This window comes from Mytilus edulis, chromosome 13 (assembly GCF_963676685.1).
Source record: "Mytilus edulis chromosome 13, xbMytEdul2.2, whole genome shotgun sequence".
Taxonomy (NCBI): domain Eukaryota; kingdom Metazoa; phylum Mollusca; class Bivalvia; order Mytilida; family Mytilidae; genus Mytilus; species Mytilus edulis.
The window spans coordinates 32,335,039-32,353,156 of NC_092356.1; the positions used below are offsets into that span (position 1 = coordinate 32,335,039).

General features: G+C 34.7%; 2 protein-coding genes across 2 annotated transcripts in view; one reads left to right on the forward strand and one right to left on the reverse strand.

The window, feature by feature from the left end:
• Positions 1-18,118, forward strand: part of LOC139499993 (serine/threonine-protein kinase mTOR-like) — a 427,410-nt gene that overhangs the window by 359,936 nt on the left and 49,356 nt on the right. The window lies entirely within an intron of this gene.
• LOC139502344 (lim and transglutaminase domain protein ltd-1-like) lies at positions 6,599-17,151 on the reverse strand. The gene is made up of 8 exons (XM_071291794.1): positions 16,888-17,151; positions 13,912-14,112; positions 13,021-13,295; positions 10,977-12,105; positions 10,405-10,573; positions 9,645-9,919; positions 7,951-8,100; positions 6,599-6,743 (listed from the first exon to the last, which is right to left on the reverse strand). The coding sequence occupies exons 1-8, from the start codon at positions 17,002-17,004 to the stop codon at positions 6,690-6,692; spliced, it is 2,370 nt and encodes a 789-aa protein (XP_071147895.1). The 5' UTR covers positions 17,005-17,151; the 3' UTR covers positions 6,599-6,689.

Genomic DNA, 18,118 nt, shown 5'->3' on the forward strand with positions numbered 1-18,118 from the left:
TTACACGATAACGCTGTCAAGATAGTAGTTTAGCAAGCTTATTAAACTGAACGTGATAGTGCCATCGAAAAAAAATAATTATAAAAGTCAGTAGTTATTACCTTGTAAACATCAAAGGAATGCTGATCCAATTCCATCATCAGGTGGAGTCCTCCTTCCTTGGCTGTTTCGGCGCTATTCCACAACAACCTCCAGAGGTGCGCCGGCTCAGGTGATCAATTTGAACCTGGAACTGGATGGCCTACACGGCTCCGATGTCTCAGCTGATGTCATTGCTGTTCTTCTGTAACTGAATGCTGTTCTGTATATCTATATCTGTCCATTATCTACACAATAACTGTTCATTGTTCTATCACTTTGCACTTTTTCACACTTCGTCTCTTTTCCTCCAAATCCACGGTGATGCCACTTCTGCTTCTCTACACATTTCTGTAATCAGTTTCTTCCTCTCTGTTCCTACCACTCACAAAGTCCTAAGTGCCCGCCACATTGACTGTCCTGCAAATCCCCTGCATCCGACTTCTATTGCCATACACCACGTCCTCCATCCCCGCTGTTTGCAATCCTCTACTAGCTGCTGGTATTTTGCCATCTTTCTTTCATAAGCTTCCTCTATTCTGTCTTCCCATGTGACTGTTATTTCCAGCAATACCGCCTGCCTAGTTCCCTGTGACCAAATGACTATATCTGGTCTTAGCGATGTTGCTGCTATTTCTGCTGGGAAACTCATGCGTTGATGTATGTCTGCTGTCATCTGCCAGTCTGATGCTGTTCCAAGTATCCCTAAACATTCTGCCTGGTTGTCTTTCTTTTCTCCAGCCCTCACAAAATTTACAAACATGATGTTCTTCTGCATCTTTCTCTTCTTTCTCCTGGTGGTATCCAACTTTGCTGCTATTGTTTTCAATACACTGTCATGCCTCCATGTATATCTTCCATCTTTTAGTGCGACTGGACATGCTGACAACACATGCTGTATAGATGCTGGTTTGTCTTTGCATAAGGTGCATGTTGGGTCTTCTATCAACCCCCAGGTATAGAGGTTTGATGGACTTGGTAAAACATCATACACTGATCTTAGGAGAAAACTCAATCTGTATCCTCCATACTCCAAATCTCGCTCTAGGTCAAAGTCCTGCTTCTAGCTCCTTGCCAATTCAACCAACTACCCTGTTGTTCCATTTCTACTGCCTTAACATTCCTACTCTCTTCTTCCATCTGTCGTATTTTCTGTTGCACCAGTTCTCTCCGTCCCTTCTCATTTGCTGTATCCCACCTTGGTTTTGTTGTCATACCAAATCCCTGTCTACCAACTGCTGTTACACCAACGATGACACTGTGCTTTAGTCTGGTCTCAGCTTCCTTAACTGCTTCCTCTGCTTTCCATTTTCTTCCTGTCCTGAGTTTTACTTTGGCTCCTCTCACTTAAGCATCTTTGCTGTCTCTCAACGTCATAACCTGTCTTGTCTTTGTAACTTTATACTCTTCTGTCAATGCCTTCATTGGTAATTGTAGCTTTGTTCCTGTACTGTACAATCCAATGCTGCTGAAACTTCTTGGCACATCCAACCATCTTCTTAGGCATGCACTGATCTTTCTCTCTAAGGCCTCCACTTTGGACAACGGGAACTCGTAAACTAGTAATAGCCACAGTATTCTTGGTAAGACCCCATGTTGATATATCCAGGCCTTATATCTTCCTGGGAGCCCACTTTTGTCTATCTTCGTCAGCCATTCTACCAATTGCACTTGAACTTCACCCATGTTTACCATATCTGCTAGTGTTGCATCAAACTTTTTACCTAGGCATTTCACTGGTTTCTCTCCAACTGTTGGTATCTTTTCACCTGCTAACTCAAATGTCTCATCTTGCACTTTGCCTTTCCCCACTATCAAACTTCTAGATTTACTTGATTTGAACTTCATTCTGGCCCACTTAATCATCCTTTCTAATTCCTCTAAAGTCCATCTTCCCTCTATGACTGTTTTTGCTGTCACTGTCATATCATCCATAAAAGCTCTTACTGGTGGTTGCCTGACCCCTGATGACAATAATGGTCCTCTACTTGGTTTTTCTACTGATTTTACAATTAAGTTCATTGCTGCTGCAAACAGGACTACTGATACTGTACACCCCGTTAATATTCCAACTTCAAGTCTCTGCCAAGCTGTGGTGAAGTCTCCAGCTGTGAACCTCATTTCAATCTTGTCAAAATACTCTCGCAGCATAGTTCTGATAGTTGGTGGAACATGATACCTCTCCAATGTCAGGTCTACTAGTTTGTGAGGTATGGACCAATAAGCATTAGCCAGATCTAGCCAAAACACTGCTAAGTCACTTTTCTTCTCCTTTGCTTCTCTTAAAATCTGTATCATAACGCTGGTGTGTTCGATGCAACCAGATACTTCAGGCATGCCTCCTTTCTGGACTGCGATGTCTATATATTCGTTGCCAAACAGGTACCTCGTCGTTCTCCTTGCTAAAACTGTCAGGAATATCTTCCCCTCAATGTTCGATAGGGAGATGGTTCTTAACTGTTCAACTTTCCTTGAGTTCTCTTCTTTTGGTATAAAACATCCTTCTGCCTTGTACCAAGACTCTGTCATCTTTCTCCTTCTCCAAATTACTTTTAATAGCTTCCACAACCTTCTGATCAGTCTGGGACAGTTCTTATATACCCTATATGAAATACCATTTGGTCCTGGAGCTGACCCTGCTCTTGCCTTTCGCACTACGTCCTGCACTTCTTGGAACTTCAGGTCTGACTCATCAAACTGTTCTTTTGGCTCCTCTGGTGTTAACAATTTCTCACATTCTTCCAGGTCTTCTCCTCGTCTCTCATCGCTGTGGGTCTTACTGAGATGTTCTTCCACTTCTTCCCTCGAGTTTTCCAGTTTACCAGATCCTCTCGCTCCAAATAATCGCTTCATATACTGAAATGGGTTTGCTGTAAATGTTGCTCTCTCCTTTGCCTTTTTCTTTCTATCTCTTCTATGAGTTTCTACTCTTGTAAGTGTCTTAAGTTTCTCCCTAGTTTCCTTTCTTAACTGCTGTAATGGTTACCTTTCATTCTCATTGGCGACTTTGTATCTCTTCTTTAACCTTCTCAAGTCTCCTCTCAATTCCTTGATCTTCTTCTGTCTCCGGTTACTATGGCCTTGTTTTGTTGGTTGTTTCCCTTGTGGTACCACTCCAAATCTGTCCTTTCCTACGCTGTAAATAATGGACGTCATTGCTGTTATCTTTCTGTCTACACTGCCTGCTAATGTTGCCTCTAAGATGTTTTCCAAATCTTCGTCAAGAGCTTTCCAAGCTGCTTTGTCTGCATTCGTTGGCCATTTGATCTTCTCTTTGCATGGCTCATTCTCTTCTCTACTGGTTGTTGGCTCTATCCTGTCTCTCTACGGACTGTTGTTTCTATCCCGTCTTCTCTATGGACTGTTGGTTCTATCCTCTCTATCTCTTCTGCCTCGTCAAGTTGTTCTACCTCTGTAGGCTGTTCCTCGTGCTCATCCTCACCCTGGGTCACAGGGAGGCTATCATCACTGTGGTTTGTTTCCTGGATGGTCTCCTCCTCCGTCTGACCAGATGTCTCTGTGCGTTGATTGCCAGAATGGGGTTGCACACATTTCATTCTGCTTTGATGGATCTTCAAACCTCTAGAATTCTTACAGACTTTACCACAAAAAACATTTACATCCGTTGTTCTGGTTCGTTGTCCTTGTCGGTTCCATAGTCGTTTCCTGATCCTGTCCTATGGGCTGTTCATCCTCCCTCGCTCTCGCACAGCCCCGAGGGTGTCTTAGTATATATCATTCCATAGCGTGTAAAATGGGTTCCCCTTCACAGGAGATGCACTTTGACTTGCCAAGCCTAATGCCCCGGTTACCAGTCTCTCCTGGCTGTTATATTTTCTTCTTATTCAAGAACACTGTCAAGATTGTAATTTGGTACGCTTCTAAAACTGAATATGATAGTGCCATCGGAAAAGGCAAGTTCATGAAAGTCAATGAATATATAAACTAGTTTCTTTTTACAAAAGAACGCTGTAAAGATTATAATTAAACACGCTCTAAAATGAATGTGCTATTAAAAAAGACAAGTTGATGAAAGTCGGTAATTATATTTACTTTTTACACAAAAACGCTGTCAAGATTGTAATTTAACACGCTTCTTAAACTGAACGGGAATTGTATTTAGTTGTACATGTAATTATCTTTAAATAAGCAATCAGTAACTGTGTGTACACTTATATCGTTGTTTTGTGTTTATTTTATGTAAGTTGTCTTTGTGTCTCGTACCGATCTTTTGAGTTACACCAATTTAAAATATATGTGTATGTTATGCTGTTACACCAGTGTCAAGGTTAGTGGTAGGTTTGCTTACGCACACCCATATTTAATCACGACACTATCTTTATTTTCCTGCTATTTTTGTTTTCATTGGTTGTCGTTGTTTTATGTCTGTCATATTCTTGATATTCGTTTTTTGTAAACTGTTTTTTTTATAAATTAGGTCCGAGCTTTTCGTTGCCTAGGGGTTCAACAAATCTAGATGAAATAAAAAGAAAAGGAATATATCAATGATATGTTATGTGAACATAAATGTGCTTTCTAATGGACTGGGTTACGTTCAATATTGTTGCAGATATATATAGTGTGTTTATTTACGTTTTTTGATTGAGTTAAGCCCTCCGATTGATATTTATCGTGTGTTTTTTCTATGTTGTGATGTTATACTATTGTTTCAGAAAAGGGAGAAGGTTTTGTACCATTAAAACGTTTTATTCCGCTGCAAATGTTTGCACCTGTCCTAAGTCAGGAATCTGATGTACAGTAGTTGTCGTTTGTTTGTGTAATTTATACTTGTCTCTCGTTTCTCTTTTTTTATATAGTTTAGACCGTTGGTTTTCCCGTTTGAATGGTTTTACACTAGTAAGTTTGGGGCCCTTTATAGCTTGTTATTCGGTGTGAGCCAAGGCTCCATGTTGAAGCCGTACATTTACCTATAATGGTTTACTTTTATAAATTGCTATTTGAATGGAGAGTTGTCCCATTGGCAATCACACCACATCTTCCTATATCTATAACCGCTTTGTCTGAGATATCTAAATTCGTTGAACGATTTGCTCCGAGGCTTTAATATTCAACTAACGTAGACGCCATTTTGGCTATCTAGATATATTTAGCAGAAAGCAAAACGGACAACAGATATGTAACCATACGATAGGTAGATTAAAGTCCGCGATATCCTTTCGGATAGTGGGACTACAAAACCTGAGACGAACGTTTTGCATATTATTGTAATTTGTCGGTCATTCGTATTGGTTCAGTAGTCGAAATCTACGTAGTCCTCCGAAGCAGCTAAATAAGATACTAAACGCACCCCTGGTGATACGCCCCTTAAAAAGGCATTCTGTTGCATAAACTGTATTATGACTGTAGTTGTTCACAAATCGTTGTCAATATAATTGAATTTGATGCGATTGTCTATAAAACCAGTTTTAATCTACCATTCTCTTCATTATAAATGCCTGTACCAAGTCAAGAATATGACAGTTCTTGTCCATTCGTTTGATGTGATTTATCTTTTGATTTTGCCAATTGATGAAGGACTTATGTTTTGAATTTTCCTCGGTGTTTTTTATTTTTATTTTACTTTTTTTGTATGTGTCTGTATCCGGGTATCGAGACCATTCTGGTGAATAAATGCAAAATCATTTACCTTCACCTTTCAACAAGATGTATGGATAACCACTGCCGATTCGTTTGGGAAATAAAATAAAATCGAAACATAATGTTGAGACTTGCAATCAGAAAGTCTATCTCGAGTTTGACAATAATCTCAAATGTCATTCTGTAGTAATAGGACTTCATAGAGGCATTTTTTTTTATAGATTTAGTCAGAACTAAAATAGTATAATATATGGCCATGAATGTAGCTTTGTGTCATAAAAAGAAGAGTAACTACTTACCCTTCAGGTGCACATCGGTTATAGATTTTGCTCAATCTTTATTAAACAATTTTCAGTTTTGATATTGAGATTGGTTAACTACTTTCATCTGAATGTTTTACTCATATGTATTTGTTTAAATCTAAATGAAGTATACTAAGCATTAAGTGTGGTGTACGTAATTTATACGTAGCAGTTTCATTAAACTCAATAAAATCAGAAGACACCAAAATATGATCTGACACAATGTGTTTTATTATACAAGTAAGATGTTTCACTAGCTATAAAACCAGATTGAATTCCCCCTTATCTACAAAAAAAAAAAGCAAGAGCAACGCGAACCACTTAAAATAAATGCTAGCGGAGATGCAGATGCATCGGAAGTGTAAGCAGGTTCTGCTCCACATATGCATGTATCAACCGTAAAGATTGTTAACAAGTCTCGTGCGATGACATCAGTATTAAAGAACAGGATGGGATTGTAGTAATGTTAATTGCAACATTTACCAGGATATCTGTGATACAGATTTTTATAAGGATTTACAATCTTGTGACGGCGCCCGTATAAATTTGAGGATTTTTTTTTTCGAGAAAGGACTTTGAAATTGTTTCGAAGATAACGAAAGGCAAAGGATTGTTGGAGATAACATATTAGGTTTAATGTAGATATTAAGCTACATATTAGAAATATAAAATCGTTGCAGTTCAGTCATACTGTTGCCTCTTTGAATATGTCTATCTTTCTAACGCATTCCATTCACTTATCAGCAATGTTACTATCTCGTTAACCTGTAATAAACAAATCATTTTATCACACATTCTCTAAAATGAAAATGTTTAGCCATGGCGTTGTCAACATAAAATAGAAGATATGGTATGAATGCCAATGAGACAACTCTCCGCAGGAGACCAATTGACACAGTTTTTTATAGGTCACCGTACGGCCTTCAACAATGAGCAGAGCTCATATCGTATAGTCAGCTATAAAAAGGCACGAAATGAAAAATGTAAAACAATTCAAACGAATAACTAGCGGCCTTTTTGTACATACAAAAAATAAACGATAAACAAATAACATACACATCAACAGTTTAATTTCGACTTATGCAGTTTAAATGTCCCTCTGGTATCTTTCGCACATCCTTAATAACGTTAGAGCAAAAACGTTTTCAATGAAGGTAATTACGAATCTTACACATAAAACTTTTACATCTAACCTTAAAATTGCAAAAATAAAAGAAATATAAAGTTAAAATATATTTGTGATTGGTTGAGATGATATATATATAGTTAAAGAAAAAAACTATTGATAGATAACGAACATATACTCTCTCCTAATTATATGAGTTTGTCTTCCAACTGTTTTGATTCGTGCATCATTAATGAGTCTTCTGTAGATGTATTGCTCGCTTGCATACAAATTATTGTAAGCATTGAATCGTTGAAGCATTTTAAAAACTGGACTGATGCCTTTGCGGGTGCTTGATACGTCACTGAGCTTAAAGGTATAACACCATCTCAGTATGTGTTGAATTGAAATATTAATCATAATATGTACATTCTCTATACATTTTCTGTATATAAAACAGGTAAATTTTTCGACAACTAAGGTCATTCTAACCCAAAATATTGGCTTAGCAGTTTTTCGCAAATTTTTTCGATTTTTGTTTTGTTTTTTAAACTCTATAACTTCTGTCTTTTTTCGCACGCCACTGATGAGTCGTATGTCGACTAAACGCATTTCGGCAGTACTCAATTATCCACATGAGATCAAACTAATCACCAAACGTTGAATTAATCAGTGAAATGGCAACAAAGCACGATGTTAAAGGATAAAGCTAGCTTCATTTCATGATAGATAAATCTGTTATCCAACCGTGCGTGTGCTTTGTCCTTTGGTCGAAATCACATCAAAATTTCTAATCTCTGTACAAGGCATGGTAAAAATATTCAGCACAAACATTAACTACTTCTAATTTGATTACTTTCGACTTACGCATTTGAATATGTCTGATGCAATCTTTACTCGATGGTTAAATGTGAAATCTTCCATTAAATCCATTGTTCGTCTAATGTCTTCTGGTAAAAGAATAAAGCCGTGCTGCTTCAGCTCTTTTGAGAGTTCTTCAATCAACCAAACAGTATCCTGAAATGTTTTTTGAAAAAAAGCTAGAACACAACAAAACAGTTTGTTTTAAGTACAAGCTGTGTCAACTGAAGTTCGTCCCTGCTTTAACCTAAAGACAGTTCAATGTATATAAACTCATCATAGATACTAAGATTAAATTTTGTATTTACGCCAGACGCGCGTTTCGTCTACAACAGTTTTATTACGTTTGATTCTTTAATATGCTTCATCTATCAATCGCATGTACATATTTGTTAGACTGTGTATCAAATTGCCAGCTTTTCCGTTTCGCTCTGTAGGCTAAGAATACGTCTAACCAAGTATTGGTTTTTCAGAAGGTTTGATGTGCAAATATCTAAGACCGTATATTAGTTTTAGTACGAAATCTTTTTTAATAGAACAAATCAAAATAAACACTTGCATAAGTTTTGTTTCTTATTTGTAAGTTTTGGGTATATGAAAATTTTCTTTCTTTTTTCCAATCTTGTCAATATAGCACAGGTATCAAGCCAGAGGATAATACTCTTCAGTCTATCTTTTTGTCGTTTTGATAATTTCCCGTTTGACATATATTTTAGGATGTCTGCTTGTCATGTTTTGGAATTTCTGTCAGATTTTCGGAATCCTCTGGTTTTATCCATTTGAATGCCTTCAAAAAATGTCCCCATGAACCCCAATTTTCTTTTTATAAATCTTTTACATGTATAATTATAAGTCATTTGTAAAGGTCTATCAAATTCTATTTTTTTAATTGTATTTGAGAACTTTAACTGGTCAATGATAAAGCTATGAAAAATCAAGAGAGACCATTTTCCCTCCAAATATCCAATGGCTAATATCACGAAAAGAAGCACATTGATCCCTATATTTTTTTTTATTTTTTTTTATTTCTAAATTTATTCCCTATCAATACATACTAGTTTTATGAAAAGTTATTTATGTTGAAACTGAGCAACGAACATCCTTAATGAAGGATTTTAGCCGAAATTGAATTATTATACACCATGAGGTTGATGCCAGCAGAGTGAGTTTACTTTGAAACCACTATCTTCGGGTTTATTTATGCTTTGTTTGATACATTGTTAGTCGGCATTGTGTATTTGCAACTGTATTTTTCAATCAGTTTTTCTTTTAATTGATTAATCCTTTTTCATATTTTTCGCTGTTAATGATGGAGATTAATTTGTTTATCTAGGACACTATTTAGTTCTCATTTATATTGACTTTATGTAATTTGTTGGGGGGAATTTCCAGTTTGCTTTTCTGTCGCATGGACTTAATGAAAAATATGCTTTAGTTCATATCCTATATGACAGTTGGGTGTAAGCATGATTAATGTACCTCTGGGCAAAATTAAATGATTTAAGCAAACTTAAGTTTACGAATATTTAAGTCCTAAACTCGAGACTAGCAAAACATGTTGTAGTTACATTAAATCAACAAAATATCTAATCAACTGAAAAATAATTAGAACAAATTCCATCACTTACTAATTAAAAGCAATATTTTGTATTTCGTGATTGTGTTTTGTTGATGAATAAAAGAAACACATGTATACATACCTTTTCCTTCTCATCTGACTTGCTGAACAATGTGAGCAGCAGATATACTGTTTGATTAACTGCATTAGTTTTTTCGACTGTTACTTTGTTTACTGATTGTGGTCTGCTCACAGTTGCCCATGTTTCTGAGCTATCACCATGCTGTAGATAATAGATCAGTCTTTCAAGAAGATTTATAAGTCTATGTAGTCTTGCTTCATATTCCGACTGTCTTACTATGTTTGAATGATGCAGCCGTGGATCAACAGCCACTTTTCGACCTCTGTGTAGTTTTTCTAAATAAATATACAATTGAATTAGCAGAGGAAGTTAGAGTAAATTCTTTTTAAAACTGGATTAATATGTGTCCTCTTTTATGTCAGTGTTGAATTTTTGGTTTAGGGTTATTCGACGTTATGTATTATTCAATATACATAGGTTAGTTTCAAGCACCTCAGATTAGAAATAAATAGAGTTCTAAATGTTCACAAAAGGCATCAAATTAATTTTGGTACCTTTATTTTGGATAGCATTGTATTGCAGTTACCGTGATAAAAAGAAAAAAAACGTAAAAACGGGAAGATAACAAAAATACCTAAATCCAAGGAAAATTAATATCGGAAAGTCCCTTATCAAATAGCAAATTCAAAGTTATCCTTGGTTGACCGACTGAATGATTATTCTAAAAGCAATAAGATTTGTTGCCTTACATTGCTATTAAGAATGTGTTTGTGTAGCTTATTTGAAGTACACAAATCAAATTTAAAAAAACTTCCATTACTTTGTTTAATGTTGAGAATTGCAGCTTTTCCTCTAGCTCTTTGAACATCTAGGTCGACCTCTGTTATTTTCTTGCTAGCACAGTCCTGAATACGGAATAATATTTCGTTGACGTTCTTGCCTTCTATTGAAGCATTTAACATCTTTCGAGCAGCTCTGATACCACAGTTCTACAATTATAAAAAAACATATATTTATATTAGATCAAAGCATCTATTGAATTCATTGTATCGATATTACCTGAATCTGTGATTTGAATGTTGAGTTCTATATTCTTTTTTATCCTACTTTAACCCTTGGCAAGAATTGAATGTTAAATTTCTTTATTTGGTCGACGGTTTCTAGAGAAAAATAGAGGAAGTAGTAAAAGCAATATCCGAAGCAAAATTGCGAAACAAGAAACAATAGAGAACACACTTCAACAACCATAATGTGTTGTATGCAGTACGGTCCAAAGAAATGTATTTATTCAAGAAAAAAAATGATTTTCATGGTTTTGTGTTAGAATTTAATGCAAAAGGCAATTACATTTTATGCTTTGAAAGTATCTTCATCAGTTAAGAGTATATATACCTCGTGCGATTCTTGCAAAGGAAGTTCGTCGTAGATCAACAGATAGTAACAGGCTGTTTTTGTCTCAGATTCTAAATATCCATTTGTTTCAGTGCAAATCTGCAAAATGTATTGTCCTGGTGATTCTGGTGGGAAAACGTCAATCACTACTTCTTTGTATGTTCTTCTTCGTATTAAACAACACTGGGTTAGTTCATTGATCACTTCGTAATCCTCCGAATGGTTTGATGTTGCTTCTGAAGACAACACATTTGCTTTTATGGAAATCAGTTCAGACATTCTATTATCTATCCGAAATTTTATCTGGAAATGTCTGCTCAAATCGATTTGCAGTATTCCAGATCTGTATGACGGATGAGATAGCCCAGAGAAGTACATGAAAGGACCAGGCCCCAGCCCAATAGCACCAGTGTTAATAGGAAGTGGCATGGGTTCGGGATGACACACCTTGCAATCGATATCAACTGCGAGTATTTTTAGAAGAGGTTCACCATATTTACCGGCATAAAATACAAGTTTGTAGGTACCAGTATAAGGAAACAGTACATCACATGTCCAGGTTGATTCGTTTCTGATAAGATAAACAAACTTTTGTAAGAAATTATCATTTTCAATTTTTATATCTAAGTCTGTTTCAACTAATTCTAAATTATACCAAAGTACCAATTCATATACGGATTCGTATGTTCCCATGAAACCAAGTGTAATTCTACCATCGTCACAGGTTATTTGGTGGCTCAAATGAGTAGTAAGTTTTAGACCCGTTCTCCACCAAGGAGGAAAGAACATGTCTTGGTCTAAGAATTGTTCTTTTGTTATTGGTTCAAGAAGTAATTGCCATTTTTCATCATCAGGAAAGCATTCGTGAATAAAATGTTCTGGATTTGACAATACATAATGATCTAAGAATGTTTTCTTTAGAATCTCATTCGTATCTGAATGGACTTCAGTATAAGATTTGACCATGTCTTTTGATATATTCCCTGATAGTGTTCGACATATGCGATATGGATGAACAAGCTGCCACGTGTCTTTAATTAAAACTGCTACCCATGCGCATGGAAGTAATGTGCTTCCATCATCACTCCTGCAGACACCACTTATCTTGTCACATTTAATACCAGTAGCCCTGAAAAATGATACGGACTAAGCAAGGAAGACGAAATGTTTTTCTTTTATTTTTTTATTTACAGCTTGAAATTACGATTATTATTAATTTCATTCACACAATGATGACGTAATTACACGCCTTACATACCGAAAAAAACTTACAAGAGATTTAAGAATAAATGTAAAAAATAATTGAATCTTTTTTTCTCTTTTCTACCAATGAAATAGGTAACATTGCTTGATTAATGTTATAGGGAATGTATTTCACAGAAAAACCGAAATAACTGAAGCATTAAAAGAGAAACCGTAACGATATATACCAATTGAATATTCGATCAACTGACATATACGTCGATGATCAGCTAACAAGGCAATCACAAAAATCGAACAAAAAGACAAAAAAAACAGTCAACAAAAATACTGGTCATAAGATGTAAAAGCATAGTTAATGGTAACTTATCTTTCACCAGAAAAAAAATCAACTAAAAACCTAAAAAGGAAACCATTTAAAACATATAAATGTGTATGTGAGACAGGTCCGATACTTCAGTATCAGAAACTTTCAGAAATGTTTACCAGATGAAACGCATCAAAGAATTATTTACGTTTGTTGGGTTAAATACCTGACTTTAATATTTTGCCAGTAAAATTTGAATGCACGAAATATGCACATGATGATCTTTTGTGGATTTTTACAAATATTCAGATAAAAAAGGATAAAATCCTTAATGTTTTTTTAAATCGGTCAGATCATACAAACAGGGTATTAGGATTTGTACTGTGTTGTTTGAATGTTTTTGTTCGAATTTTATTAGCACCGAATTTCAATTTTGATATAAAAAAAACTACTACCGTTGTTTTAATTGTCATATATATCTTAAACCATTCGAATCAAGTAAAATCTATAAATAATAAATATGTTATTTTAACATACCAGCATAATAAAATAAATATTGTGGTAAATGTAGTTTTATGTTGCCGTAACAGTCTAATTAATACATCCGGGGTTCTGCCTTGTCCTTCACCAGATCTGTATGACAGAGGAGAAGATGGAGGCTCTAAATCCTCAACTGTATCATGAGCCAATGCATCTGACAACCAAATAATAAAGGACCTGATCAGCAGAATGTCACTGTCAGGGTGGTTGGGTATCGGTTCTTTTAGATAATCTCTCAGCTCTCTAAAACTGCTCAGTGCTACCCGTGGTACCTGAAATTATTTTAAATCAAAATCGCCAATATCTTGTTCTGCACCCTTGTCAATCTTACCTACAAGCTGAGATATGAGATACTAGTAATATTGCAATTCTTTGTATTTTTAAATTGACAAAATTATATTTTGCACAACGTTTTCTGCACGTATGAAAGCATTATTACATTCTACATGTGCGTGTCCCAATTTATGTACCTATATTTCAATGGTGATTTTTGTCGCAGTGTATCACATTTGCTTTTGCTTATTCTTTTTGTACATACATAAGACAGTTAGGTTCCTCGTTTGAATTATTTTACATTTTCATTTTCTATGCGGCATGGGATTTTCTCATTGTTGAAGGCCTTACTGGGTCATCTATATAATTTGATCTCTGGTGGATAGTTGTCATAATTTCAGGATATCATACTATTGTACATTCTTATTATCATATCACGCATAAAAAGCAATGTATGCAAATTTAAATCTACTGAATAGTTCACATTTCTGAAAGGTACAATGGTGTGTTAGATCGTTGCTGATGCACTGTTAATAATCATTCACTTTCATTCATCTATCGAATGACACAAAAACAAAATAATGATGCATGAATTATGTGAACAGTTTATGTTACCTTCGATGCGTTCTTCTCGATAAGGTCTATCAAATCAGTGTTCAGACCGTTATGGTTGGCTGCAATGACGTACTGTTCGCATAGAGCATTCCGGTACAAGACTCTTTTAACCACATTTCGCTTTGCTTGTCTTCGTTGAACTTGGTTTGTTGTTATGGGATTTGGTTCAAAGGAAAAATCTTGAGATGGAAGGATTTTGACCTAGGTGGAATAAAAAAATATGGTGTTAAAAGTTTTTGTACATTTCTATTTTTATTTTCGTTTTATGATTCGTTGATATTCACCAACATAAGAAATAACTTTCCAAGTATGCACATCCAATGTACATGTTGAAATGCATTTAAACTAGACAAAGTGATGCCCCTGCACTCCATGCTGAAGTAAAATATTTTAATGAACAAAGTGAATTCGTCGGGGTTAAACATTTTTTGTGAGATTTCAACCTTCCCCTTATACCTCAAACCAATGTAGAATAAAGAAAACACACAAGCAATACGCACAGTAAAACTAAGTTTGAAAGAAGCTTGAGTCCGATGTCAGAAACACTTTAAATATAAAAAAAAAAGATGTGGTATAATTGCCTATGACACAACTCTCCAAAAAAGATCAGAATGACACAGAAATTAACAACTATAGGTCACCACAAGGCCTTCAACAATGAACAAAGCCATACAGCCCATACCCATTAAAGACGGTTCATCAGTATCATTTTGAAAACATTTGTAGTGTTGTAATTTTGGCCTGCAAAAAAATGCAATCATTTCGCAGTTCGATATTTCCGAAAACAGCGTCAAAGTAAGAGATACAGATGACTGACTAATCAAGTTAGACGTGGCATTGGTGACAGGCCTTCCTTTTATGTATAACAAGTTTTAAAGAAATAAGAACTCATATGTCTGCCTTATATTTATAAGACATACATGTAGTAGCATGAATGTTATAAACCTCACACAGAATATAGTGATTGATTGATTGTTGGTATCCTAACTCCAATGAAAAATATTCCAAACATGTTTAGATCGATAACAAATTAAAAACTAGATCTATCATTGCAAGTAATAGCAGGTGGCACCCAGCCCACATTGCAATTTAACTGCCACCACTTTAAAATCAGTCAAAGCACATAAATACATAACAAAGCATGGTATAAAGGTTGAGGATATTTGAACTGCAACATTAAAATGAGGGTATATAAGATTTTGCTGTTTCATAGGCCACCGTTTGGCCCCGGAAATAGTTGTTTTATTGCTTCTAAAAGTGTATATATCGTGGCACTATTTCTATACGAGTTCTTATTTTGTAAGCACGATAATGTTCCATTTTTATATCACTTCAAAATAGCAACAAAGGGCAGTTATTGAAGAATTGAATGGTTCTTATTGTAAATTCATTGGAGTGAAAAAGCGTTGACCGAAGTACATTTTGTATGAAGTGCGGAAGCGCTTCATTCTAACAATGAGCGCAAGGTCAACGCTTTTACAAACCTATGAAACTGCTAAAAGAATCATTTGATAATTAAAACTATATTTATAAGCTGTGATCAATAGAACATGATTTATTTTAGCCAATCAAAATTACGTTTTCATAATGAAACATACATCCAATGTTAGGTTGAAGACATTGATGTACGTATTTAAAAAGAGGATACATGAAAGAGAGAGAACATAACATTTTTTTTCTTTTGATAGTGTCAAGTACGTCGTGTGATATTTCATGACACAACAAGCTTTCAGTTTGCAAAGAAAGCGTCCACAATATCAGTTTGTCCATTTTTGTTAAAAAACATTTGTTTCAGAACTCACACGCAAAGGTGCTAAAGTTGTGTGCCATTGACTTATTATACATATATCACTACATTTAGATATATCGAGATTATAAACTGTAGTAATATCCAACTTGTTTTTCTGATACTATTTTTATTGTCGTTTTTTTCCTAATCTGATCTGATAGATTGTTCTCATCTTATTTGGTCTGACGTTATTATCAATGACTCTACTTTTAAAGGCAAATTGCGTCTATTTCTGTCTTATATTTTATTAAGTACGTTTTGTTTGTTGTTGTTGTTGCCATACCTTTTAGCCTTGATGTTTATTTATTTCCAAATTCATTACTCAAGCGTTAATAATACATTGATTTAAGTTCAAAACATCACTTAACGTGATCGACACCTCTAAGTACATAGTTTTAATACGTTGTATTTTAGTGAAGATTTAAATTAAAACTGTAAATGACAGTGTCGGAGATATTTTGAATTACTATACCAACGAAGCATCGTCTACTCAAATATACTACTTTTTACACAAATAACAGTTGTTACCACTTTAAATTGAAAAGTATCTTTATACTGAATTTTATGTAAGAATTTTAACCTACCCCGTTCCATTTCAAATTTGCAATCCAAAATTAAAATGCAAATCTTTTTATTCTGTAATTCATTTAATTAAATAGGTAATCATCATATTACAGTAAGTTGGCATTTTCTTCATTTTACGACCAAGGTAATAAAATTATAGGACTGAAAGGAAAATAGAAGATTTGAAATATAAAATTGACAGCAAATGTGTCTGTTCCAAGTCAGGAGCCTGTAGTGAAGTGGTTGTCGATGGTTCGTGTCTGTCATGTTTGTTTTGCGTTAAATGTTTTGTTATAAATTATGCCATGAGTATTCTGAATTGAACTGTTTCACATTTTCATGTCGGGACCTTTTATAGCCGACTACGGTGTGGGTTTTTCTCATTGTTGAAGGCCGTATGTTTGCCTATAATTACTTACATCCACTTTATTTGAACTTTGGTGGATATTTCTCTCATTGGCAACCATACATCATCTCTATATTTTAAGAATACAAATATAAAACGTGTAACGATTAAAATTTTCTTATTTTAATAGTGAAGACTACATTTAAATTCATTTGAAGAGGGACACGTTCTCTATGAATTTTAGTACATAATATATAGTAAATTGTATAAAACAAACCTTATCATTGACGAAACTTTCCGATTCTAACTCAGCTTCTGTGGTTGCTGTCACTTTGTTGAGATTCTTTTCCCCTTGAAAAATACGGGGCTCTCTCTTGACTGGATTATTACCCATCGAGGTATGTTTCTACTTCAAAATACTCTTGATTTTAGTCAAAAGATGAAAAATAAACTAAATCACGTCATAATCTTTAAAATGTCAATTATTGTGAAAATATGTTTTGATTGTACCTGTCTTGAAAGGTATAATTTTATTTACTACGAAGGTAAACAGTGATTTAAACAACATTCCCATTATTAGAACAACAAAACGGATGTATTGAATAACTTTAAATTAATTAAAATACGTAAATGGAGAATACTTTATTTATGACATTAAACAATAAGTTTTCTGTACCTGTTGAAGAGGAGTTCAATATAAATTTAATATACTTTAGACCTATATATACAAGAAAGGCAAACTGGACAATTTTTAACTAAAGATGGTATTTTGCCAAATATGTCGAGTTTAAGATGTTAACTTTGGCTGGGTTACTGTTACTTATCTATTCAAATACAACATAACTCATAAAGTTGTTATTAAATTGATCCGGGGGATCGATATTTGTTAGTAAATAAGTTTTTTTAATCAATCCTTATATGTAGGATGTAAACTGCATTGCGTAAAACGAATATTTTATAATTGACGGGAGAGATTACAGGTTATTGACTGGTAGAATCATGGATTCCCATGTAAAATGGTCAATATGATACTTTCATGGTTAAATGTATTTCAATAGCAACAGAATTTTATATGCACTGTAAGACCAATGCAAAATTTCAAGATTATAACTTGGCAGACAAAAAAAAAAAATACCAGGTAGTCACAAGGGATGACTGGGGTGAATAAAGATGATCATCCCTGGAATTATCCCGTTCCATACTATATCATTACCCTACTACATGAGTGTCAAGAGATCTGCACGTTAAAGAACACTTGCTACGCCTAACCGAGGGGCCCTTATAGGGTATCTTGCAAAGCAAAATAATTAATCATATCCATCAAACCGACATTTTCCAGAAACAGTTGACATTTCTTGCATATCGACCTTCCTATCAGAACCTGCTTAATGTTTAATTCTGAAAATGTTCTCGTCTTGTATATCGATGAAATATGAGCTACACTGTACGTTAAACAAATACAAATATATCATTTTTGTATGTTTTTTCGGTCTGTGCATCCGTTCGTT

Bases quoted from the DNA above. Each gene is read 5' to 3' on its own strand.
- LOC139502344 (XM_071291794.1), bottom strand. From the start codon at position 17,004: ATGGGTAATAATCCAGTCAAGAGAGAGCCCCGTATTTTTCAAGGGGAA. The intron at 10,574-10,976 runs GTATATATACTC...TTATAATTGTAG, and splicing joins CTTTGCAAGAATCGCACGAG to AACTGTGGTATCAGAGCTGC. The intron at 6,744-7,950 runs GTAAGTCGAAAG...TGTTTATTACAG, and splicing joins CATCAGACATATTCAAATGC to GTTAACGAGATAGTAACATT.